Here is a 25,994-nt window from a genome sequence, read left to right as displayed (position 1 = left end):
ACATTTCTCCTAGAGTTGAGTCCATGCCTGTTTGAAACTGATGATTGTGTGTGTGTGTGTGTGTGCCTGCACTTTTCCTTTACAGTTTAAGAAAATTAAGCCAAGTGGTAAGTAGTTCTACTAATTTTCGTTTCTCATACCTGTTATGTTAAATGAATCAGACTTACAATCCAGTAAGCCAATTGGCAACATTGACCCCACAAATAATGTGCTCAGTTTTATAGACTTAATATTTCACTAAAAATGTTTTACCTAATGTAAGATAGAAACTCTGATTTATTCATAAAGAACAATTGTCATTCAAATCTCATCGTTCTAAGATGAGAAAGGGAGGCTCCAAATGGACATTCTACTTCTCAAAGCAGACTGGCAACATGGTAGTGGAGAAATCACTCATGCTAGAGACCTTGATCTCTAGACACAGGGTCTCTCTCACCTGAAAGTACATAAGGAGGCAGTGTAGCGTCACAGTAACACAGATGCAGGAGTCAGAGATACCTGGATTCAAATCCCGGCTCCATTTATTGGTCCTACACATTGTGTAAGTCACTTAACTTCTCTTAACCTCAATTCCTTCATCTGTAAAGCTGAATAATTACACCTACCACACAGAGTATTTTATAAGGATTACATAACATAATATACAGGTCCAGTGCAGGTATATCCTCTTTCTCCTTCTTTCCCTCTTTCTCCTCCTAATAGTAATAATAAGGAATATTTTATTGAACATTTACTAGAAGAAACTGAAGTATAGAGAGGTCAATAGCCTGCCCAAGGCTCTACAGCTATGAGATAATGAGGCAAAGCAGATGTCTAGTGCCTTATGCATGATATGTGTTTCATAAATGGTAGCTGTTATTTTCACTCCCACTACCACTGTTTCTTCGTTGACTGTTCTTGCTATTCTTCTACTATTATTTATGATGACAATATAGTATTCTGAAGGCAGGATCTACATCTCTCATGTTCACTGCTAGCATAGTGTCTGGCATATCAGTACATTTTATCAAGTGAATTCAGGCCACAGCCCTTTTGTTGGTGGCCTAGGACTTCTAGTTTACATCCTTGACTCTGTATTTCCATCTCATCAACCCAGTTCACCAGGGCTCCGTCACTGGGATCCACAGAGGCCCTGGCACTTAGCTGCTGACACATCCTCCTGGTGGGCTTGGAAACTGTCATGGCCCAGACAGCCGTCCTCTAATGAACCAAGCAACTCCATTCTTTGAGTGCTGATTTAATTTCCATAATTCCTGTACTATATGAAGTCTTAGACTACATGAGTCTAAGACTTGCTCAATAATGGGTGACTTACACATGACTGAGAAACACTATTTCATCTTTCTGAACAAACAAAGGAGAGCATACAAATATATTTGGCTTTAATTTGAATAAGCTTAAAACACAAAATTAAAGGTGTCAATTTCTTTTTTGCAATAATAATAACTATTTTCACTAGAATACACAAGTGCTCAGTAAATAAGACATTGATTACATTCATGATTCATAGCAACAAAAGACCTTTAATTACTACATTCTGTTTCCCAAAGCAGATTTTTAAAAATCTTCTTCATGCCTTTGTATCTCTAAGGCTGGGCAAGAGCAATGTCTTGAGGAAGTCTTCCTTTATTTCAAAAATGACTTTGACAACATAAAACTAACCCAGATGGCTTCTGAAACTGAAATCTTTGCAAAGAGCACCTGGTCTATCAATCCTTCAATGGTGGTATTTTATTTTAAACAACTCTTTCAGCCATTTTCCCAATGGTTTTATAATCGTTGCCATCTTCATACCTGTTTGGGCTGTCCTGTCATTATAAAGAAGCAGTGTATTGTGCCTTCAAAACTCGAGGCTTACCGATGCACCGAGAGCCATCTGTTGAGGTTACGTATCCACGTGGACAAACGCAAAAATAGCTTCCCACGGTGTTGGAACACTCCCCAGTTTCACATATCCCAGGAATGATGCTGCACTCATCGAGGTCTAATCAAGGGAAGAAGGAGAAGACGATGGAGAAAGGCTTCATTAAATAGCTTTTAAAAGGAATCTTTTTTGAAGACTATGAGAGCACTCATGGTTGATTAGGTCAGATCATGTAACCTTAAAGATACTCCTGTTTCAGGCCCTAAGGAATTTCTCACACATATCTATGGGAACTGAGATGAAAGTGAACTCCCATGGCAGTAAAACAAGGCCAAAGAAAGCAAAACTCTATATCTTTTTTTTTCCCAAATGCAATTCAAATTAGAAATAAGTAAAGATGTCAATGTTTTAGTTTCCATTCTACATCAATTAGGGAATTATCCTACTAGAGCCTTTAAAAAAACACATACATGGATTACATTTTAAAATACGAAATAAGTACATTTAAAAATTTATAGCTAATTTTTGCACTAAGTGTTTGAACCAACACAGGGTGGCAAATTTTTTTTTCTGTTTGGCTTTAGGCTATGTTTTTGTACTTACATCTGAATACGGGTATATTTGACATTCTGGGAATTAACTTTAAATCTAAAATAACACAGAAACATGGTGAAGGGCACACTCAAGAGGCTTTGGGAAGTGTCCAGTTTTCCTATTGTACCTCCCTGCATTTCTCTATTCAGCTTACTCAATGCTGGGACTAGTCTATTCCGTTTCACATTAATGAAAGGTCTGCTTTCTTTTAAACTTTCCCTAAAGCAGAAAACCTGGCCATTTCTATAAGCTTTAATGTACTTTACCTCTAGTTCAATAAGCAGAGAGAGGTGGAAAGTCAAACAAAGCTACAATTAGGTACATTGGGAGCTACTTGCTAATACATTTAAAAGGAAATGAGCCATTGTGTGGAAAATTCAGCCACGAATGCCTGTGAGCTGGTTGTCCATTTTAAGGAACAGAGTTAGCAAAGACCAGAGAATACAGGGAATAATTATAGAAGCCATAAAAATAGATGATTACTGAAAAGCAAACCTGAGCTTCTAGTTTCTGTTTAGTTTTTTTTAGTTGCATGTATTTTTTTAAATGCATCAATTAAAAACACAGGAAAAAATTACATTCTTATTGTAAATACAAGGAAAAAATTTAGACCCCATAATTTAAAAAATGGTTGGCAATGCCTTTCCTGAATTCCTCTATTGGTCTATTCATTTTTTTTTCCCATTTATTCTGACAAGTCACTCTTGCCTAGAAGCTGTATCATGAAATAACTATATGCTTGTGTGTCTTCTTGGAATGTTCTTATAAAAAATGTTACCAGATTCAGACATTCTCTGAAGTAATATCTTCATTTGAGGCTTAACGGTTAGCTAGCGAAGGCACAGTCGTGCAAATCAAAATCTACCAATTCCCCAAGAGAGATCAGAATTCTAACATGAACTGACTACACGAGGAGCAAATGTATAATGTGGTGAAAGAGTTACCATAAGACTTAATCCAACAAAATGAAACCACGTGTGCAAAATTAGGATCTGTTGCATGTTGTGTTGCTATCTTAGTGCAGTGCATCATAATAAAACTGAATATAAACTCAGAAGAGACAGGAAACTAGAACAGCTATACTTCAATCATCAAACAAACTGATGAGTCACTTCAGGATAAGGAAGACAAAACAAGAGAATACTATAAAGTATAGCAGCAAGTAGTACAAAAGGGAAGGACTGAAACTTGCTTCTGATCCCCTTACATCTAAAGCTGTACCAACAATCAAGGCACTTATGGAGCCCAGGATTCATCCAAATTCTTAAAAATTAGGAAACTTAAGTCTTTCATTTAAGCATTAACTCGTATTCCCAGGCATTTCCTTTCATAATAAAGAATTTCTTTGTCCTCTACTTTCAAATACCCTTCCTAACAACAAAAAGAGTAGAAAATTGAAAGACGTTTGACATTTTTCTTTTGTATGGAAAAAAAATCTGGAACATAGAACACATGGAATGATATTAAGTTTGTGGGTTTTGTGTTAAATATCTTATTGTACAAAAACTCCATGTTTCACAATGCTCCCTAGAATTAAATAGGAGCCTTAAGAGGTTAAGCTTCAAAATAATTATATGTAAAAGCCTTTCAGTAAAGTAGATAAGAATTCTATATGAAAAATAGGAATGTTTTTCATTTCTTTTTGGACTAGACTCCCCAGCAGATTTTAAAATTTAAAAGTTTGGTGTTTTTTCTTTTTTTACTCATCAAAACACCCTGTATTTCAATGTAGTCATGCCCAATATTTTATCCATCAATTTAAATTTAAATTTAGCATTAACATTAAGAAGGATGTATGCATTTAGCTCTTTCATAATATTAGTTCTTCAAGAGCATGTGTCATAATTAGACTTGCAAGCAGTTTCTTCACAGACAGAAAGTGTCTGTTGCCTAGGTATAAACACACGTGCCTAATGGTGACAAGTCTGTTCATGGGAAAAGGCAAATTCTTAGCAACGGGAATTGATTTCATTCACGCTCTGCATACTTAATGTGTCTCCACCTAACCCCCTTTGAACTGTTTTTTTTTTTTTTTTTTAAGTTTATTTATCAGTTTGGAGGCTTTGGTCTGCAAATATCAGAAAAATTGATCCAAACTGACATTCACCAGAAATTTAATAGCTTGCAGATCTGAAAGTTCAGAAGCGGCATGGACTTCAGGACTGGTTTAAGCCAAGGTCTTGTGCTCAGTTTCTGCGAGATAGGCTCAACTCTGCCCTCCTCTGTGCTTCAGCTTCTTCGTTAGGCTGCCTCCTCTGATGGGAGCAAAATGACTGCAGCCGTTCTTTGTTAGGTCTTTGACTGGGACACCTAGTGGAAAAGAGAGTGTCTCTTCTAGGGACTCTCTCCTCACAGAGAGAAAATTTTTTCCCAAAAGCACCAAGCAAATCTTCCCTTTTGTCTTAATGTCCTGAATGGAGTCACATGCCAATTTTTGAACGATTCCGCTAGCCAGGAGAATGTGCTGATTGGCACAGGCCTGGAATCCTGAACCAATTACTGCGGCAGGTGGCATGCAGTTAGCTTTAGACTAATAAAAAACAACAAATCAAAACAAAAACAAAAAACAAGACGGGTAAATACATCTGAAAATATGGCACAGTTGAAGAATGGAAAGTCTGCCGGAATGGCTTGGAAACTGATGGAAGGTAAGCTTAACTAGTTAGCCATACGCCAAATCCTGGAGAGCCTTCCCGAGGACGTTGGATTTTATTCTCAGGTGATTTATGGTGTCTTTGAAGGAGTTTCAAATAAACGAGAGTGTTATACAAGCAAATCAATATTTTAGAAAGCTAATCCTTGTGTTTAATGTGGATAGATAATAAATAGTCCAGTGATAAAGGAGGAAAGCCTGAAATAGGCTTTATGATGAGGAAAAGAGCACACATTCAAGAGATATCTAGGAGAAATCCACAGAACTTTGCCACTGGATAAATATCTCAGACTTCTAGCTTGATTGACAAGGGAGATGATGGTAGTACTATTAACAGAGAATGAGACAGAAGGAAGAATGTACTGTGAGGTTGAGTTTTGAACATTTTGAACTTGAGATGTTTGAGAGAAACAGGCAGAAATTCCAACTACACAGCCAAAAATTCGAAACTCAGTGAAGAGATAAAGAGTAAACATGTATGTTTGTGGTTTATCACCAACTCTGTGGATTGCATTTGAAGTTTTAGCAATAGATGAGATTTCCAAAGAAGACCTATAAATGAAGAGTCAAATTTAAGGAGGGAACTTTGAGAACCACCACTATCTAAGGGAGAGTCAAGAGAAGAAAAGTCAGTATAGGGGACTGGGAAGGAAGGATCAGGGAGATAAGGGGAAGAGTATGATGAATGGAGGCAAAGGAGAAACACTGTCAAAAAGGAGAGGATTTTGAGTGTGCCATGGAAGGGTAAAGAAAGAGAAGGACTGGAAAGTGGTAATTTGAGGAAGCTGAACACAGGTTTTTCAAAAAAGAAAACTAGATCTAAGCAAAACCATCTGATAGATTTCGGATGGCCAAAACACATAACCTCATATTTGTCAACGAACATTTACTGTAAATCTTACTCTAAGCAGAATATAATGAATAATTTGGTAAGGAGCGCTAATATCACTGAATTCTAAGAACATTGCCATAGAGATCCTGTCAATTCCAACATGTACATGTCATACATAAAAGCAGTCATGTAACAATTACTCTACAGAGAACTCAGAACAAATCAAACAAGCAATTTTGTTTAAAAAAAATTCTTAGAATATTTTCTTTCCATCAATGCCAAGGAACTATAGATGTATTTGGCCTGTTCTATATAATTTCTTTTTGCTATAGAATAAGTATATTTCTGTTTTATACTGAACTTTTATTAATTAATAGTTTAATATTAATTTAATTTTAATATTTATAGTTTAATATTAATGGAATTATTAATGAATAGAAGTTCAATGTTTGAAATTAAGAAAATTTATGACTAAATTTTAAACTCAATAAATTGCTATTTCAAGCTTTTAAAAGAACAGGTCTTATCAAAATGATCAACTAAGTTATAATGAAAAATTGAAGTTTGCTTTCCCCATTTTCAGATTTTGAAAGCAAGGTATATATCAACTGTGCTCAGAATTTCATTGTATATTTATAAACAGCTTTATTGAAATATAATAACTGTAATACAATTCATCTATTTAAAATGTAAAATTCAATGGTTTTTAGTATATTCACAGGATTCTACAACCATCACTACAACGCCATTTTAACACATTTTCATCCCCTCGAAAGTAATTTCATCCCATTAGCAGTCACTCTCCCCACGTCCCTCCAAGCACTAGGGAATAACTAATCTCTAACTAATAGATCTATAACTAATAACAACTAATCTGTCTCTACAGATTTGCCTGTTCTGGACATTTCATATAAATGGAATCATAAAATGTATGATCTTTTGTGACTGACTTCTTTCACTTAGCATAATGTTTTGAAGGTTTACCCATGTTGTAGCACATAGTAGTACTGCATTCCTTCTAATTGCTGAGTAATATTCCACTGTATGGTTGTTTCCATTTTTTGGCTATTACAAATAAACCTGCTAGAACATCCAGGTACTAGCTTTGTGTGGATACATGTTTTCATCTCACTTGGGTATATACCTAGAGGTGAAATTGCTGAGTCATATTGTAACTCTGAGCTTAATTTAAGGAACTGCTAAATTGTTTTCCAAAGCAGCTATAATATTTTACATTCTCTCTAGCAATGTATGAGGATTCCAATTTCTCCATATCCTTGCCAACACTCATTATTATCTTTTTTATTGTAATGGTTTGAAGTGGTATCACGTTGTAGTTTTGGTTTGCAGTTCCTTAACGACTAATGATGTTGAGCACATTTTCATGTGCTTATTGGCTTTTTAATATATCTCTTTGGAGAAATATCTACTCCATCACTTTGCCCAGTTTTTAACTGAGTTATTTGTCTTTTTCTAATTGAGTTGTAAGACTTCTTTATATATGTCCCATATCTGATACATGAATTGAATATGAATTTCCATATGAACTTTAGAATCAGATCATCAATCTCTGGAAAAAAGCAGGTTGGGATTTTGACAAGGATTGTGTTGTATCTACAGATCAGTTTGGGAAGTATTGCCATCTTAAATTTTCTAATCTATAAACATGGAATGTCTTTCCACTTATTTAGATCTTCTTTAATTCCTTTCAATGAGGTTTTGTAATTTTTTTATTTTTTATTTTTATTTTTTTTTGCTGAGGAAGATTAGCCCTGAGCTAATATCTGTACCAATCTTCCTCCACTTTATATGTGGGTTGCCACCACAGCATGGCTGATGAGTGGTAAAGGTTCACACCCAGAATCTGAACCTGTGAACCTAGGCTGCTGAAGCAGAGCATGCTAAACTTAACCACTACGCCACCCCAAAGTTTTGTAATTTTAAGTGTAAAAGTCTTTCACTTCTTTCGTTAAACTTATTCCTAAGCATTTTATTCTTTTTTGTCCCATTGTAAAGGGAATTCTTTTCTTAGTTTCATTTTCAGAATGTTCACCACTAGTGTATGGAAATACAATTCATTGTTATATATTGATATTGTATAACAGCAACCTTGCTGAACTCATTTATTGGATCAAACAGTTTTTCAGAGGATACTTTCTCCACTTTAGCGGGTACATTGTTCACTTTAGTTGATCCCTTATCCACTAAAGGCATGTCATCTGCAAACAGGTAGTTTTATTTCTTCGTTTCCAATCCGGATAATTTTGATTTCCTTTTCTTGCCTATTGGCTCTGGCTAGAACCTTCAGTACAATGATGAGCAGAAGCTGTGAGAGTGAACATCTGTCTTGTTCTTGATCCTAGGGAAATCATCCATTGTTCTGCCAGTAAGTATGATTTTAGCTGAAATTTTTCATAAATGCCCTTTATCATGTTGAGGATGTTGCCTTCTATTCCTAATTTGTTGATCATTTTTATTATGAAAAATTGTTGGATTTTTTTTTCAAATACATTTTCTGCATCTATTGAGATGATTGTATGGCTTTTGTCCTTTATTCTACTTATATAATATATCACATTACTTAATTTTCAGATGCTAAACCAACCTTGCATTCCTGGGATAAATCTCAATTGATAGTGATGTATGATGCTTTTTAAATGTGGCTGGATTTGGTGTGCTGATATTTTCTTGAAGACATTTACATCTATACTCATAAGAGATATTAATCTTTAGTTTCCTTTTCTTTTATATTCTTTGTCTGATTTTGGTATCAGGTTTATACTGTCCTTAGAGGAAGAGTTTGGAGGCATTCCTAGCTCCTCTATTTTTGGGAAGGGTTAATGAAGGATTGGTATTAATTCTTCTCTGATTGTTTGGTAGAATTTGAATGAATCTCACAAGTTTTATATATTGTGTGTTTGTTTTCATTCATCTCAAATTATTTTCTAGTTTCCTTATGATTCGTCCTTGCGTAATTTGTTATTTAGGAGTCTGTTGCTCAATTTCCACATATTTATGAATTTCCCAAATTTTCTTCTGGGATTGATTTCATTTAATTCCACTGTGGTTGAAGCACATTCTTTGGTATGATTTCAACCATTTTATATTTATTAAGCCTCGTTTTATGGCCTAGCATATGGTCCATCCTGGAGAATGTTCTGTGTGCATTTGAGAAGAACATATATTCTGCTGTTGTTAGATGAAATATTCTTTATATGTCTGTGAGATCTAATTCGTTTATACTGTTGTTCATTGTTCCATTTCCTTGTTGATCTTCTGCCTAGTTGTTGTATTATTGTATCCATTATCGAAAATGGGGTACTGAATTCTCCACTGCTACTGATAAATTGTCTATTTCTCCCTTCAATTACTTTTTTTTTGCTTTCATATATTTGGGGCTCTGTTGTTAGGGCATATATATTTTTATAACCATTATAACTCTGATGAATTAATCTTTTTATCATGAAATGTCCCTCTCTATCTCTAGGAACATTTTTTACTTAAAGTCTATTTTGTCTAATAACAGTTTAGCCTTTCTAGCTGGTTGTCATTTGCATGATATATCTTTTTCCATCTTTTAATCTTCAACCTATCTGTACTTTTTATTCTTAAGATGTCTTCTGTAGACTGCACAAGGCACTATTGGTCAAATGCTGTGCTGAAGGCCCCTTAGTCAGTTAGATTTCTACTCTTTACTATTGGATGTGTGTGTGGCTTGGAGGTTGCTATCAAAGTTCAAGGAGTTTATGGGTTTTTTTGCCCCCTGTTCAGCCAGGGACTGGTAGCTTGGAGGTTCTCTCTCTCTGCTCTCTCTTGAGAGGGCACAGCCTTGGGCATGCACATAATTTCAAACTGCCAAGGATGACTGTGCTATTATTCTCAAACCCGGCTCTCTAGGAGTCACCCCTGGGTCAGAGTAGCTTAAATTATTCAATGTTTGATCAGCAGTTGTGTTTAAGCTCTTTGTGCTAGTGAGGCTCTGTCCTGTGTTGACGGGTCAGCGTGGGGCTTGAGGAATGCTTTCAAGTCTGTCACATATCCTGCTCTGATTGCTCCAGAGTGGGTGTAGCCTAGCCCATACATACAGCCTTCTCCAACCTCAGAGTTGACTGTGATCCTAGGAGGGGCTCTTCTGGACTAACTTTCCCTAATTCTATTAAATTTCTGACTACTCTGCTGTTTTGCTTGAATCATGGAGCTACTAGCCTTCTCTTCATTGCTTTCCACCAAAATCTCTACTGTTTGACAGTAAAGATTAGGCACGGAATTCTCCATTCTCTGTTCCAAATGAAGTTGTTCCCTCAGGCAGGGTAAGGGGCTCTTAGTCCTCTGACCTGACTTTCCCCTGGGCAATGCAGGGATGGGAGGTGTGGACAGGGACTCACTTTACCTGGAATGATGCCTCTGCTCTACCTGCGGGGCCTGGGGGAAAGAGACTCACAGCTCCTGGTATTCTCAGTATACCTTCTCCGAGTGGAACCTCTGCTCTATAAGCAAGTTGGAGTTGGGGCATTTGGATAACCACTATTCCTGGCCTTTTGCACCTAGAATAGAGCTTTCATCTATGGTTGGAGGCTGGTTGGGGAAGGGAGAGCAGTCCTCTCTGTTGCTCCCACCTGGATTAGAGCTTCTAAAGGGACTTGGGATAGGGCAAGGGGATAAGAAACATCCTCCTAAGGTGAAACCATAGCCCCAGAGTGGTAGCTGGGGAAAGAGGTTAGCCCTGGCTTCCTACCTGCACCTGCATAGAGTAGGGCATCTAGGTAGAGCCTCTAAATACAGAGATGGGTGGTGACGGAAAGGGAACAGGCTGTGGCTTAAGTGCTATTTGATGTTTGCTGTTCTCACAAAGATTTAGTAGATTTTCTTGAATTAATATCTCTCTATTGCTGTATGTCCTTAGGAGAATTTCAGGGCCTTTAAATTATTGTTTTGTGCGTTTTTTTCTAAATAAGTTTCATCAGTTAAATTCTTGTTCTGCTGGGGAGAGAGTCTAGCAAGGTCCTTACTTCAGATTCTGGAAGCCTTCCCTTCTCATGCCATATACTTTTTAACTTAATTCAGGGTTTCTAATTTAGTATGAACCATTACCACTGGAGGAGAGCTTACTTATTACATTATTATATAACAAAGAAAACTGATGTATTATAACTTCTTCAGACCAACCAATTAGCATGTAATTATTTTTCTCTTAAATACAATTTATTTGTGGGGAGGTGGACAAACATAATCCCTAGATTCTTCCTGTGAATTTTTTCCCATAGGGTATGAGTATATAGCAAATCTGGTAAGGATTTATGAAATGTCTGAATTACCATTGTTTTACTTTCAGCTCTAACTGGTAAAGATTGACTTTAGCTATGTTCCATGCCTTGATCAAGAGTATTTTTATGGAAAAAGGCTGAATCAGACATGTTTAAATACAGGGAAACTTTAGCTTACTAATTATAACTAACGGACCAAGCGAAGATGAAGAATAAGAAAAGAGAGGTCACCAAGATTACTGAAAAGCTATTTAAATTTTAAAGAAGTCAAGTGTGGTGGGCAGAATAATGGCTCACCAAAGATGTGACAGTCCTAATCCTGGGAACCTGTCAACACGTTAATTTACATGACAAAGGGGAATCAAGATTGCTAATCAGCTGACCTTGAGATTTCTGGTCCCCAGTGCAATGTTATCAAGGGTCCTTATAAGTGGGAGAGAAAGAAGTGTCAGATTCAGAGAGATTTGAAGTCGCTGCACTGCTAGCTTTGAAAATGGAAGGGGGCCACAAACCAAGGAATGAGGGCAGCTTCTAGAAGCTGGAAGAGTCAAGAAAATGGATTCTATCTTAGACACTCCAGGAGGACTGTCATTTTGGACTTCTGATCTCCAGAAACATAAGATAATAAATCTGCGTTGTTTTAAGCCACTAAGTTTGTGGCAGTATGTTATAGCAGCATTAGGAAACTAATACACCAATTAAGGAACGATACTTCAGAAGAAACAGAATAATCAAGAATAGCAAATGCCGTGAGGGATTCAAGAGAACAAAGGCAACTTTATAACAGGATGAGAAATAAGAAGGTAGTAAGGAACTTAGGATTGCTGGTACAAACTAAGCTTTTAGGAAACTTTATAGTGAAGAAAGTCAGAAAGAAATAGTACAGTGAGAGGTGACTAAAGAGATGGAGGAGAGAGGCTTTGTGCTAATGTGTTTTAGGATGACCTTGATGGTAGGTGAGGAAAGAGAAGAGAGACAAACTACAAACTGAACAAATTAACAGCAAGAGTTAGAAGGAGTCTAGCAAAGTAATGGAATTAAGTGCAGAGCTGGAACATTTTGCTGTGGAGAGATGAGAAGACACTTCATCAAAGGCAGGGAAACTGGAAAATGAGGACGTAGTAATAGAGCGAATCTGACGCCGAATAAGTTCATGTCAAATAGATTCAGGCTTCCCCACAGAATAAAACAGAGTACAAATGTTACAAAACTTTAACGTGCATAAGAATCACCTGGAAAGCTTATTAAACACGCAGATTTTGACTTCTAGTCAAGATGCTTTGGTAATCCCCTTCTGCTCCAAAAACGTAACAGTGGCAGTGACATATAAAAAGAGAAAACAAGAAGACCCAGAGGTTTCACAACACAAGATAAACATTTCCTTGGACCAGAAATAGAACTGCAAAGCAGTGAGGAGAGCTGAAACCAGGGGTTTGCCGGACTCCTTCCCCAAAGGTGGCAGTGGAGGCCAGGAGATCAGAATTATACTTGATGATAGTGTGGTGTGACAAAAAGTAGGAATAGCGCAGAGGAGGAACAGGTCAGGAAAGACTTTCACAGGAAAGTGACAGTTAAACTGAAATATAGCAGATAAATGGTGCTACTACAGGCTAGGAGAATGAAATGGAATATTGTTTTCCAGGCAGAAGGAAGAGCACACACAAGGCAAGGGGGAGCAGGATTTATCTGAGGAACTAAGTGAATGTTACTGCAAGTGAATCACAGAGTGTGCAGAAAGAAATGCAGCTAGAGAGGTAACCAGAAGGTGACACGCAGGAACTTGATCCTCAAACAGGGGAGGGACATGTCCAAATCTGTGTTCTAGAAAGGTCATGGAGCCTGCAACGTGGAAAAAGGATTGCAGTGGAACAAGTGAGAGATGGGGAGACCTCAAGGAAAGCTGTCTCAGTACTCCAGAAGAGAGACAATGGTGAGGAAGGCAGAGAGAAGCAGATGAACTCAAAATATATTTAGGAAGTAGAATCTATACAAATGTCTTGGTGACAAAATGGTTGTGTGAGGAAACGGAGGCATCAAGAGTGGTACCCAGATTTATGTCTTGGGCAAGAGAATGGATGTTTGGGCCCATCATAGAGATGAGGTACATGAGAAATGCTGGTGAGGTACATGGAGAGCAGGTGCAGAGGAGCTAAAGACTCAGTCTCTGCACGCTGAGTTTAGATCACTGCGGGACATCTAAAGTAAACATGCCTACCAGGCAGCTGCATACAATGGGAGAAACTCAGGAGAGAGCTGCACTCCATTTTGGGGAGCCAACTGCATCTAGATGACTTTTTCTGCAGGAATGTGAGGTAAGGTAAGGAATGGGAAAAATCCACCTGGTGATTTCAATGATATTAGTTTCACTTGACTGGAGAGGATATTCCCTAGATTACAGCAGGTTCTAGAATAAATCAGAATAAAGAAGGTAGAGAATGATTGTAGATAACTCCAAAGTTTGATGTGAAGAGGACAGAAAAGAAAGGGCAGTGGCTCAAGGGGAAGATGGAAAGAGAAGGATATATATATATATATATATATATATATATATATATTTTTTTTTTTTTTTTTTTTTTTTTTGCTGAGGAAGTCTGGCCCTGAGCTAACATCTGTGCCAATCTTCCTCTACACGGTATGTGGGTTGCTGCCACAGCATGGCTGCCAATGAGAGGTGCAGGTCTGTGCCCAGGAAGCAGAGCATGCTGAACTTAACCACCAGGCCATGGAGCTGGCTCCCAGGGTATCTTTCTTTTAAGATGATGGAAAACACCAGGATCCACTATACATCCACTGTACAGAGGACAGAAGCCTGTCATCTATCATGTAATATCAATATTTTTGTGTTATTTCAAAAGTTTACTATAGAAAGATAACATATTCCTTCTTGGTCCCTCTTTCCTCTTGTTATTGATCTAAGGAAGGACATTTAAAATAGTCTCTGTATGTTAACATTAATAGGCACCAAAGGAACTTTTTAATTAAGAGATTTTTGTCTACTAGGCAGAATAATAGTACTTTTTAAAAGGCTACTACTGTAGCAATGTAATGAATGGTTCCCTTTTGGCCTGAAATCAATACTGCATCTTTCTAAATACTAATTTGGAGTAACTCGGGCATGAAGTAACGGCGGCAACAGGCAATTCCATCACAGCGCTTTTCAACATTACAACAACAGTTGGAAAGCTATTTCTACTTCAAAATACACAAAAGTTACTGATAACATAGTCAAACTGTATCAGCTAAATTTTTGGTCTGTATCCCAAAATGATATTTCTTGGGAAGTGTAACTATTTACCAGCAGTGGTTTTATCCTTTCTTTTTTCTTTTCTTTTTTATTTACTCAGAGTGGAAACATTTTGTTACCCTTTGTTAGTCCAAGACAAAGAGGACCAAATTATTCACAAGTTTTAAAATACTGAAGACTTAAAATGATGATGCTGAGCTTCTGTAGGAAAATACTTTTAACAATTGAGTGGTGAGCTGATAAAACTACATCCTCCAGATTCTTTCTTTCTTCCAATTCTCCCTGCCTTCCACAATTACCTTAAAAATTTTAAATATAGGAAAAATTAAATTGAAAGGCTCCCCAAATGTTGGGTAAAACCTACAATTTCAACAACATAAAAGTCAGGAAATTCCAAAGTTAAATTTATTATAACCATTTGGACTTGGCAAAGATGCAAGAATTTAATATTTTCTGTTCTCATTTTTCTTGTTAAACATCAGTACATTAAGATGTAATCACAAAACCCTCAAGATTTTTAAACGTATTTTGGCATAATGCAGTAAGAACCTTAATTTAAGAAATCTTGATCTTTTGTCAATACTCTAATGATCCATCGTCATTTATTTTGTATCTTCTAAATAAATGGCATTAAGTGAAAAAGAAATCTGTCATACATTCCACTATAAAATTATCATATATTCATTAACCTTTGTGCTTTTCATACTTACTACCATCAAAGGAAATAAACTCAACAAGAATAATATGCTCAGTTACTAAGACACATACTACGTGCAGTTCTTATAAAGAAAGTTAACCTTTGAATTGGTACAGTTGTACTTTTGGGGGTTTGGCTGGTTTCCATACTCACCTAATAGGTTACATTCATATATATCCAGTTTAAATTTAACAAGTAACTGTTCATACACTGAACTACATAGACATATCTGTGTATATGCACAAAACGGGTTGTGTAAATGTGGATGTGTGAGTAAGAGGGGTCACGCCTAAGGCTCATCTATGAAGCACACACTTTGATCTGCACAAAGGGTGATGGAGTGGTATAAATGTCACCGATTAATTGCCCCGAGGAAGTCAAGGGAGGTTTTAGAAGCATTGAACTGTTTCTCCAAATTGTTTTCGTTGTTGTTGTTAAGAGATGCAATCAGCAACCACCCTGAACCAGACCGAGCCACACCACAAGAGGAGCACCTGCGCAGATGAGCCAAGAGATAACCGAAAGTTGTCCTTTACCTTATTTTAATGGTAAGATCTCCACCCCCAGGAAGAGCTTAAGTCTTATTACTGTAACATGCGATGTGTGTGGAAGCATGTTTTCCAAGTGAGCCTGCACAAGCAAAAACTCCCTTTTGAATATTCATTCCCCACCCAAAATAAAAGGCCCCTGCTATCCCATGCTTCGGGAGAGCCACGACTTTGCAAATGATTCCACACGGTCTCCTATTTGCCACAAATAAATTTTACTTTGTATGACAACTACTTGTGGTTAAGGCTCTGATTTCAACTCACCAGGAAGTGGATCCACTTTGGTTCGGTAACATAAATCCAACAAATCATCCACTAGCATTCTCTGTGTAAAGTGGCAAATTCAAAATGGCTGTCTGGGGAGACGCACCAAGACTGTGACTGGACCTCACTCACATCACATTCTAACTGGGCTAATGGAGCACAGACAGATTCACACTGCGTCTTTGAATGATTGCTTTATGTTACAGGACAGAATTGTTACTTATCCATAGGAAGTTACTTGAACAATTCTTAAGGACACCAAAATACCTCAGGGAGCTTCACAGATTTTAAAGACCTTCACATTTGGAAGTCACTTTTCCTAAATTACTCAGAGCACCTGTTTCATGATTTATGCAAAAGTTAAACTTTTGCCTGCAGACTTAGAACTATAATAATCAATAGTTTCATATAGACTGAGAGAATAGATGGTAACGACTATTTGAAACTGCAAGGGTGCAAGCAGGAAGCAACTTTCTTATTTCTCCCACTGCCATTCTGCACATTTGTCTTTTGACTAGTCTTTCTCAACTGTAGGAAATCTCAGGCAGCTCCCTTAGGTTTTCCTATCCCTTTCTGATGAACAAAATGTCCACTCAAATCCAACAATCTCATAATTCTAATCGCTCATCCAGTTAAGGCTTCTCCTCCTCTCTAGTTTGAGCCTGCCCAGGCTTAGGAGCCTTCAGTGATGGAGAGGACATGGTTGTCTCTTTTCTTCTATCTTTCTATTCATTCCTCTCTAGTTAGGAGTGATTATAAGTACTTTCAAGGCTGCAGTGGGGAGGAGAGAGGACAGGTTATGGTGACAAAGACCTTGGTTGGTGGAGATAGAATCTCACAGGCTTTTCCTTCTCAGGCTCCTTTGCTGATTCTTTCTCATCTACTGAACCTTTTAGTGTTGAAGTGTTCCAGGCTCAGCCCTTGGATTTCTTCTCCATCAAAATGCTCCCTTCATGATCTCATTTATTCTCATTACTTTAAATATCAACTGTAAGCTGAAGATTCCAAAATTTGTACTGTCAGCCTCGACCTTGCCCCTGAACTTGACTCACATACTCACAGTAGACAAATGCCTACTGAACGTTTAACAGGTGTCTCAAATGAACTATCTAGAGCTGAGCTCCTGATAGCTTTCCCCCGACTGTATTCTACCCGCAGATATTCTCCATCTCCGGTAACGGCAACTTCATCCTTTCAGTTCCAAAAACCTTGGAATTACTCGATTCTTCTCTTCTCCTACCCCACAAGTGATCTGTCAACAAATTCTGCTGGTTCAACTTTCAAAATACATCTGGAATTCAACCACTTCTCATCACTTTTACCAATAAACTCCTGGTCCAAGCCACCATCCAATCTCACTTGGATTACTGCAGTGCCTCCTCTAATTGGTCTCCTGGCTCCCACATTTGTCCCCTTATTACTTTTTTACTACCCAGCAGCCAGAGTAAACTTTTTAAAATGAAGATCAGAATACTTTACTCTTCTGCTCAAAACTCTTCAATGGCTCTCATCTCGAAAACTCAAACTAAAGTCCAAAGTACTTACCTCAGCCTGCAAAGGCCCCCCAAAATCTGAGCCCAGGCTGCATCTCTAACGTCATCACATATTAGTTAGTTTCCTCCTTGCTACTCTGCTCCAGTCACACTGGCCTCTTTAATGTCCTCTCTATACCTCAGGGATGCCCCCGCTGCAGGGCCACTATATTTGCTGATCCCTGTCAGGCATTCTCCCCCAAAACAGCCACGGTTTTTCCCTCAGCCCCTTCACACTTCCATCAGTATTTTACAGGCTCTCACTCTGCTTCGATTTTCTGATGGCTTTATCACATCTGACATAGTGTAGATTTTACTTGTTTATTGTCTGTCCCTTGTTTCTGTAATGTAACCTGCATGACAGCAAGTATTTTTATATGTTTCATTGCTACTCTATCCCAAGGGTCTATAATTGTGCCAGGAACTCAATAAATATTTTCCTGAATAAATGATTCTGACTTCAGTGTCCTCGGGGCATGGCGGCTCCAAAGCCTAATGCTTTTATTGCTATTTTGGGAAACCTCTCAATGCTGAGGTCTCTCACCTCTCACCGTTGATCCCATGGATACCTCCTCCATCTGGCCACTCACAACACTCCCATCAGGCCCAGCTTTCTGACAGTTTATCCTCAGGGTGGGTTGCCCACCCTCCAGGAGTCTATGCAGCCAACACCCTTTTCAAGACCACCCATCCCATTTCATTTCTGTGAGGTCCTCACCTGGCAGATGGGAAACACACATATCCTTTGCCTTTCAAACTCTGGAAATGTGGAACTGAGACTTTTCAGATGAGAGTTGGGCTCCATGTATATTCTCCCCCTCCCACATTCCACTTCATGGACACTTTCCATAAAAGATCCTCACTACTGTTCTCTTCAACCTCTTTAAGGATTCTCTCCTTTTACACAGCCTGGAGGTGAAGGATGGGCCAGTGAAGGCAGAATGATCTTCTTCTTTCTCTTCTCCCCCTTGCCTTCTCCCTCACCTCACTCCTAATGCTCACAAGTTATGCAAATAAAGACAGTAGTTACATATAGTAATATTCCAAAAAGAACAATACAATAAAACTGTAATTACCTCCTTAAAAGGAGTATATTCTAGAATACATTTTATTCATGGGAGCCACATACTTTCTTGTATAGAATGTATACATTAGTATACAGGATTTATATAAAATGCAACATTAGGGGCTAGCCTGGTGGCATAGAGGTTGGGTTCACGTGCTCTGCTTTGGTGGCTCAGAGTTTGCAGGTTCAGATCCTTGGTCTGGACCTATACATTGCTCATCAAGCTATGTTGTGGCAGTGTCCCACATACCAACTTCAGGAAGATTGTCATAGATGTTAGCTCAGCAACAATCTTCCTCAAGCACAAAGAGGAAGATTGCCAATGGATGTTAGCTCAGGGCCAATCTTCCTCACTAAAAAAAAGGGGGGGGCAACATTATACTTTGCGGAAAAAAACCATCAAAAATAACAATCTTCCATGTTGAAGCTACAAGGAAAATAAACAGATGAGAAATATTTTAAAATGCAAAATCAAATTTCAAATAAATGCCAGAATGCTATACTTCCTGTTTTTCTTTATTAGTTAATTACAAAAAATATTTTTTCTATCATGGTAAATTAAGGAAAAATATTCCATGGGAGGAAGAATTATGATAATCTAACTTGTGAATAGTTATATTCTATGAGTTTAAGTTGAATTAATTTTCTAAGCCCACAACTAAATATTCACAATGTGGTTTTACTAAAGTTTGGATGAAAATTCTTTAGCAAATTTCAAATGTTTTCTATTACAAAATATCTTCAAGGGCTTCAAATCTCTTGTGCTTAGAACACAACAAAACAAGAAAGCAACCTCTGATATTTTTTTACAAATATTTCATTGGAAGCACTTTCCTATATGCCTTCATGTTAAAACAGAACCTTTTTATAACAAGTATATAGTGGCAGTTTTACAAAAAGTTTGTTTATATTTTTGTTTCTCTTGAAAAATTATATTTTAAAAATAAAATACAATACTGACTGCAATAGTGCGCACATCCCTTCTTTTTGAGTGTTCCATTGATTCATAGCCCACGTAGTACACAGGTAGATGCATAAAAGAAGAACAACCTGGAATGATGTTAATGATGTTGAGAGAATTTTCTTTGTTCTAATTTTGGGGATGGTCAAGTTTCCAACTGCAGTCTAGCTGATGGTAGAGAAGATTAGAAAAAGAGCAATACTATAAAGAAGGGTAGGACGAGCAGGAGGTGAGAACGGGACATAAGAAAGGCAGACCTAGAAAGAAGGATAATAGAGCTAAATTTATTATGGTTGTAGCAGCCTGTCCCTTTCCCTTTGGAATTCTCTGGCAAACATAATAGCAAGCTTGAGTTCTAGTTTGGAGAATATTTATTTTTAGAAGTCAAATCGCTTTCTAATAATAATAATAATGATAATGATGATGATCATAATAAATCTTAAATGTCATCCCTTGAATTCTAGTTATTAAAGAACCATATCTTCCTACCTATTGCTATATCCTTGAATCACCTACATTACTTTTTACTTAATATATTTCCATGTATATACTCATTTAAAAAATTTGAGAGGATTTTTCAGGCAGTGAAAATACTCTGTATGATACTATAATGATGGATACATGTCATTTTACATTTGTCCAAATCCATGGAATGTACAACATGAAGAGTGAATCCTAAGATAAACTATGGACTTTGGATGATAATGATGTGTCAATGTAGGTGCATCAATTGTAACAAATGCACCACTCTGGTGGAGGATGTTGCTATTTGGGGAGGCTGTGTATGTGTGAGGGCAAGGAATATGTGGGAAATCACTACCTTTCTCCCAAGTTTGCTATGAACCTAAAAGTGCTCTAAAAAAAAAAAATCTTTATGAAAAAATTTAATATAAACTTTGTTCTAATCAATAATATTTTAAGGAATAACATTGATAAACACATAGTTTTGATGCACTACTTATATTTTTTCCTTGAAACATTTTAATAGATTATAGCTACTAATAAAACTTGTTTGTCCATGATCCACCTAAAATCATCTAGCCAGTCACTAAGAAAACAGCCGTAGAACTAGGCAGAGAAAGACAATTTGAAATAGGGCAAGAATAGTGATAATAGTGATAATCAAGAACAGGGGTTGGCAAACTGCAGCCCATTGCCTGTTTTTGCAAGTAAAGTTTTATTAGAAGAACCATACTCATTCATTTATGTATTTACTGTCTGTTGCTGCTTTGGGGCTAGGGTGGCAGACTTGCATACTGCAACAAAGAGTCACTTCCATATTCTAAAATATTTATTATCTAGCCCTTTACAGAAAAGTTTGTCACCCTCTGATATAGAAGGGTTCTGTGTTTAGAGTGCCTCACAAGTGTCTTGAGGAATTTGCTTCAATTTAAAGAAATAAAACTGGAAATCACAGCATTTGGATGAGGTTTATGGAACAATGAAAATTCAGGATGGGAAACCACCCTCCAAAGGGCCGCCCACTCCCAGTACAGAGGGTTGGAAAAAGAAGGCCAACATGCAAGTTATAAGTAAAACTGAAATGCTCAGGGATATATCACTTTATGAGCCTCTCTTTTACTAGGTTTTTTTAAAATTAACTATCAAATGATACTGATTTTGCTGGATAAGAGGTCCTTACTATGATCCTTAATACAGATAAGAACAAAATGAAAAGCTGTTTACTTCTATGTGATAGAACTAGTATAGTATTCTATCACAAATGGGAGGTTAATTTTGATTTATAGTCACTTAATACTGGTAACATTTGCAAGAATTTGGAAGACTAAAACTATAGCTGAAGAATACATCTATACTTCAGATTAGCATCAGCTACGGCTAGTTAAATCAAGCCATACTCAATTTAGCATGATGACATACAGCTGTTGGTAAATATTGCGTAAATTGTCTTCTGCCACTCACTAGAATTTAGCCAAGCTAGATAATACAAACCTGCAACTCAGCTCTGCATTTGTCCTATCTGTGTCGCTGCTAGACTGGGACAAAAATATACCTCAGATCGTTTTCAAAGTTAAACTGAGAAAATGACACGTTGACGTGTGAAATATGAAACTACAACCCACTAGGAAAACCTAAGCTTACATAAAAAACACACTAACTCATCTAATGTCCATATGATGACATTAAAAGAACCCTGCTCAGACTATAACTAACTTTACTTGTTTATTTTTAATTTTGTTTCCTTGAAATAAGGACTACTAAAAATAGTTGTCTTCTGGAAATAAGTAAAACAAGAAGTACTTGGAGAAACTATTTACCTGATCTTTTGATCAATATAATAGGTGACTACAGTTTAAATTTTCAAAATCATTCATATTATTCTTAAAATATAATTTATTGTACTAAAATCCAGCAAAGGCAAAGTATAGATGAGAAACACTTTACACTGAAATATGAAAGGATTACATTAAGAAAGAGAGAGATCCCTAGCATGGGATTATGAAAGAAAGATAATTCAAAGATTATCACAGTTTTGTTTATTTAAGTCTTTACTAAATGGAAGCATCTAAAATAAATTAGCATTCCATAAAAATTTTCACCAGTCCTTCAGACATTTCTCAATGCCTGAGTAGTGAATGAAGTATATACAAGGTCAGTAAGTGACGATACTTGCAAGAAATGCAGACCTGGATCAAGGTATTATATTTCAAGTTTTGTTACATTTTTACTTTAAGACAGCAAGACATTTCTTTAGAGCAGATTAATTTCCTTCAGGCACTGAGCCGTGGTAATTTGTGAGACAGCTTTTCTCTCTCTCTTCTTTTCCAATAGAAACTAAATATATGTACCAAGAATATTATAAAACTAACATTTTATTTTGTTTATTTTCATCTACTTTATTGCTTTTCCATTTCCACTAAGAAACAGCAATTACATAGTCAGTAAAACGAAGAAAGAAGGAGATACATTTTAGTTTATATCTTTTTTCCCTAATGGCAAAGTTCAAAATATTCATCTGATCCTTTCATTCCAGGGTAGAATAGATTTTTCTATGATTAACACACACCTAATTTTATGTCTCTGAGAAAGGTGTTTTGGAGCTCTCAATTTTTCCAGTGATCTTTAGCAGAAACTGAACTTCAAGAATCATGTAAATTACTTTTCCTTTTTTTCATATTTTTTAAAAACGATTTAAATATGCAATGGCACCAGGGAAACAACATTGATTCCCACCGTTTTGGAAAATTTCCCTGAATCCACTAAAATGCAATTTCCTGACCACTGTGTTATGCTAAATAAATCAAATCCTCTGGGTCTCAAACGTCCCTTTTCGTAATTTGGGTGGAACTGGAGCTGGGGGGTTAAAAACAGGCTGAGAACAGTCAAGAATTAACGGACAATCTTAAATCCCCAGTTCCATGTTCCCTCATCATGATGACGGATTTGGGTTCATTTCACTGTTTGTTAATACTTTCATCTGACTAGGCATATATATGCTCTAGTAGGTCAATTTTGTTTTGTTTTGTCTTATTAAAAGAGTTTTTTATAGGAAACTGTACTAAAAGTCATAATTGAAATGTTATATCAGAACTCTCTTACAATTAATTTTTTTAAGATCTCAAATCACATGGTTTATTGAATCTGTCACAATTAATTTGTCTGTGCTATCCCTGCCTTCTTTAACAAAGACCTAAAGAGCCAAATGCTCTCTCTCATTTAATACTCATAAAACTTTATGCAGAAAAGATCATTATTATCTCTGTTGTAAAGATGAAGGCATTAATTTGCTCAAGATTACATGGTTCCCACGTGGTGCAGCTGGCACACAGACTGTGACATTTGGGTCCCAAATCTTGGGCTGTTGGCCACTGCGTTCTCTTCTCTTTCCACATTTATTTTCTGAATTGTACTTACAACTTAAATTGTCATTTCTTTCTACAATTTTCCTCTTGTTATTGGAATAAAAATTTTTAAAATACATTTGTTATAAAGAAAGTTAAAATATTATCTGACTAGTCTAATTTTGATTCACAACGTGGATCACACGCTAAAGATTATCTTTTTGTTGAATGATTTTCTTTTGAAATATGCATTTTTCACAGACTTCATGTTCATAACCACTATGTTCCCCACTGTGCCTCAAATAAAGAAGTCTTTCTCCTCTAGGCTTTCACAGCATACTATGTGTGCAACTTTCCACGTGAACTATTTTGTTTAGGTTGAAATTAAGGGAGTGATGTCACTTGGGTAACTCCCTATGAAATATTGCTGTTAGCTGACTAAGACTGTCAAGGTAGTGTCCAAGTTACTTAACACATGTGTTTTAATAGCGGAAGTCATTTGTGGGAAGAAACTAAAAGAGTTTAGATTGGCAACTTCTGATAAATATGCTAGGAAGTGATATGTGCTAATTTTGCCTCAAATGTCAGCCCTGGGCTGCTGTTTGGCTGCCCCTCTGGACGTCCTATACACTCTTCCCCGCTGATCTCACTTTCTTGGATATGACGTTTCCATTTACGAGACACACAAGGGACTTCTAAAAGTTAAGCCTGACCACCCCACTGCTAGCCTGGCACATGATCAGGATGCCCTTCCCAAATGGTTTATAAAAGCATAAATGCTTCAGATTTCCGTTTTAGATTTTAACTCCTTATAGACATGCACCAAATTTCTAAGCTACTCAGTGCTCTGCCTCTCAAGATAAAGGCATCATGAAAAGCAGATTCCTTAGTGCAAAGAACTTTTATTATCAATTCATCGGATTACAAGTCATTGTCTACTTTATATAGAGAAAGAGACTCTGCTGGATGTCATTTTTTGCTTAGCAAACATAGGAAAGGACAGCAAGTTCAGACAAGCTTTGATTCCCAAAGCTAGTACCCCATTAAAAGAAACGTTTATCACATTATAAGATTATATGTCAATTATGCCTCAATAAATAAAAAGAACAAATGGAAAGGCTGGAACAGAGTGAGCCTAGGGAAAGGAAAGAAGAGACAGGATATGAGAAACATAACCCATTCTCTCACTCATATATTTATTCCACCAGCATTTATTAAGAGATTCCTCGGGGCCAGACAGGTGGTGCAGCAGTTAAGTGCGGACATTATGCTTCGGCAGCCAGGGGTTTGCCGATTCGGATCCTGGGTGTGGACATGGCAACGCTTGGCAAGTCATGCTGTGGTATGCGTCCCACATATAAAATAGAGGAAGATGGGCAGTGATGTTAGCTCAGGGTCAGTCTTCCACAGCAAAAAAGAGGAGGATTGGTGGCAGATGTTAGCTCAGGGCTAGTCTTCCTCAAAAAGAAAAAGAGAGACTCCTCTATGTTAGGTGTTGAGGCACTGTGCAAAGTGTCTGAAAATCAGATTATGAGGACCTGGCTGGGGAGAGGGATTTATAACAAGGAGTTGAAGATGATTTAGTTTTGGGTCCCAAGGTGTCAGACAGAGATGTCCAAAAAAAAAGAAAAAAAGTTTTCACTATTGTCCCTGTGTCAAAAAATTCCTAAGTTTGCTCCTGAGGGTGAGGGTTTGGGGAACTGGGAGGAGGAAGGCTGGGGACTAAGGTCAAGTTAGCTTAGGAAGACGAGCTTTAGCAGTATTTGCCAGTTTGTTAGCAATGCCCAGAATTAATCCTTTTCTCAAGGAGGAGTCCAGGTGGCTTTAGGCTCCATCTCTTTTATTAACATGTCTTAAAAATAATACTGAATATAGAAAGCTGAAGCCAGCATAATGCTGTGCTCAAGGGTAGGTAATCTTCAGTAAATGCTTTTGGGAACTGAAAATAAATTGTAATATTTGTAAAACAGAAACAAACGAAATACGATAGTGTTTGCAGTATCTTTATTTCTCCCATATGATTTCTTCACTTGTACAATGAGCCCACAGTCTCCTGGAGGAGACCTAAAGGGTAACCCAGAAGATCGAGGCAGCCCTGTGAGCTGGGGTACAATCACTGATCACTCAGCAGACGCTTCTCCAGCAATGTGGGGGAAGGACCGGGCGACACAGAGGGCTGGGCTGAGGCGGAGGACACCCTAACTGCAGAGTGTCAGGTTCTTTGTTCCCCAATTGGGCACCAAGCAACAGTACGTGGGAACAAGGCATGCTAACGCTGATGTGACCTAAGCTGCTTACACAGAGATCAATCATAATAGAAACGTGTATGAGTCAGCTTTTAGAAATAAACGGATCAAAAGAGAGGACAAATATCCCTCTGGAAAATCAAAATGACCCTGGCTCCATGGTGTAGCTCTGTGTATGCTAAGCAAATGAGGGGAACAGTGGGTTCTACTCTGAAGGAGACAGCTGGTACAACAGGGCACAAAGTATGTGTGTCTGCAAGTGTGTTGATCACTACTCACCATAGGAAGAACCAGAAATGATGCCCATCAGTGGGAAAATGGATGATGACATTAAGATACATCCACATAATGGAATACTATATCTCATTCTAAAGAATTAACTAAAAAAAAATGCAACTATAGAGAAGAATCATATCATTATAATAT

General features: G+C 37.3%; 1 protein-coding gene across 1 annotated transcript in view; it reads right to left on the bottom strand.

The window, feature by feature from the left end:
- FBN2 (fibrillin 2) overlaps positions 1-25,994 on the bottom strand; it is a 235,461-nt gene that overhangs the window by 120,145 nt on the left and 89,322 nt on the right. Inside the window, exon 8 of the mRNA XM_014859514.3 lies at positions 1,859-1,984. Coding sequence (XP_014715000.2) covers positions 1,859-1,984 — 126 coding nt within the window. The remainder of the gene's footprint in view (positions 1-1,858; positions 1,985-25,994) is intronic.

Source organism: Equus asinus, chromosome 9 (assembly GCF_041296235.1).
Source record: "Equus asinus isolate D_3611 breed Donkey chromosome 9, EquAss-T2T_v2, whole genome shotgun sequence".
In the NCBI taxonomy this organism is placed as follows: Eukaryota; Metazoa; Chordata; class Mammalia; order Perissodactyla; family Equidae; genus Equus; species Equus asinus.
The sequence above is the reverse complement of the archived record's forward strand: the minus strand, read 5'-3'. Positions and strand labels throughout refer to the sequence as shown.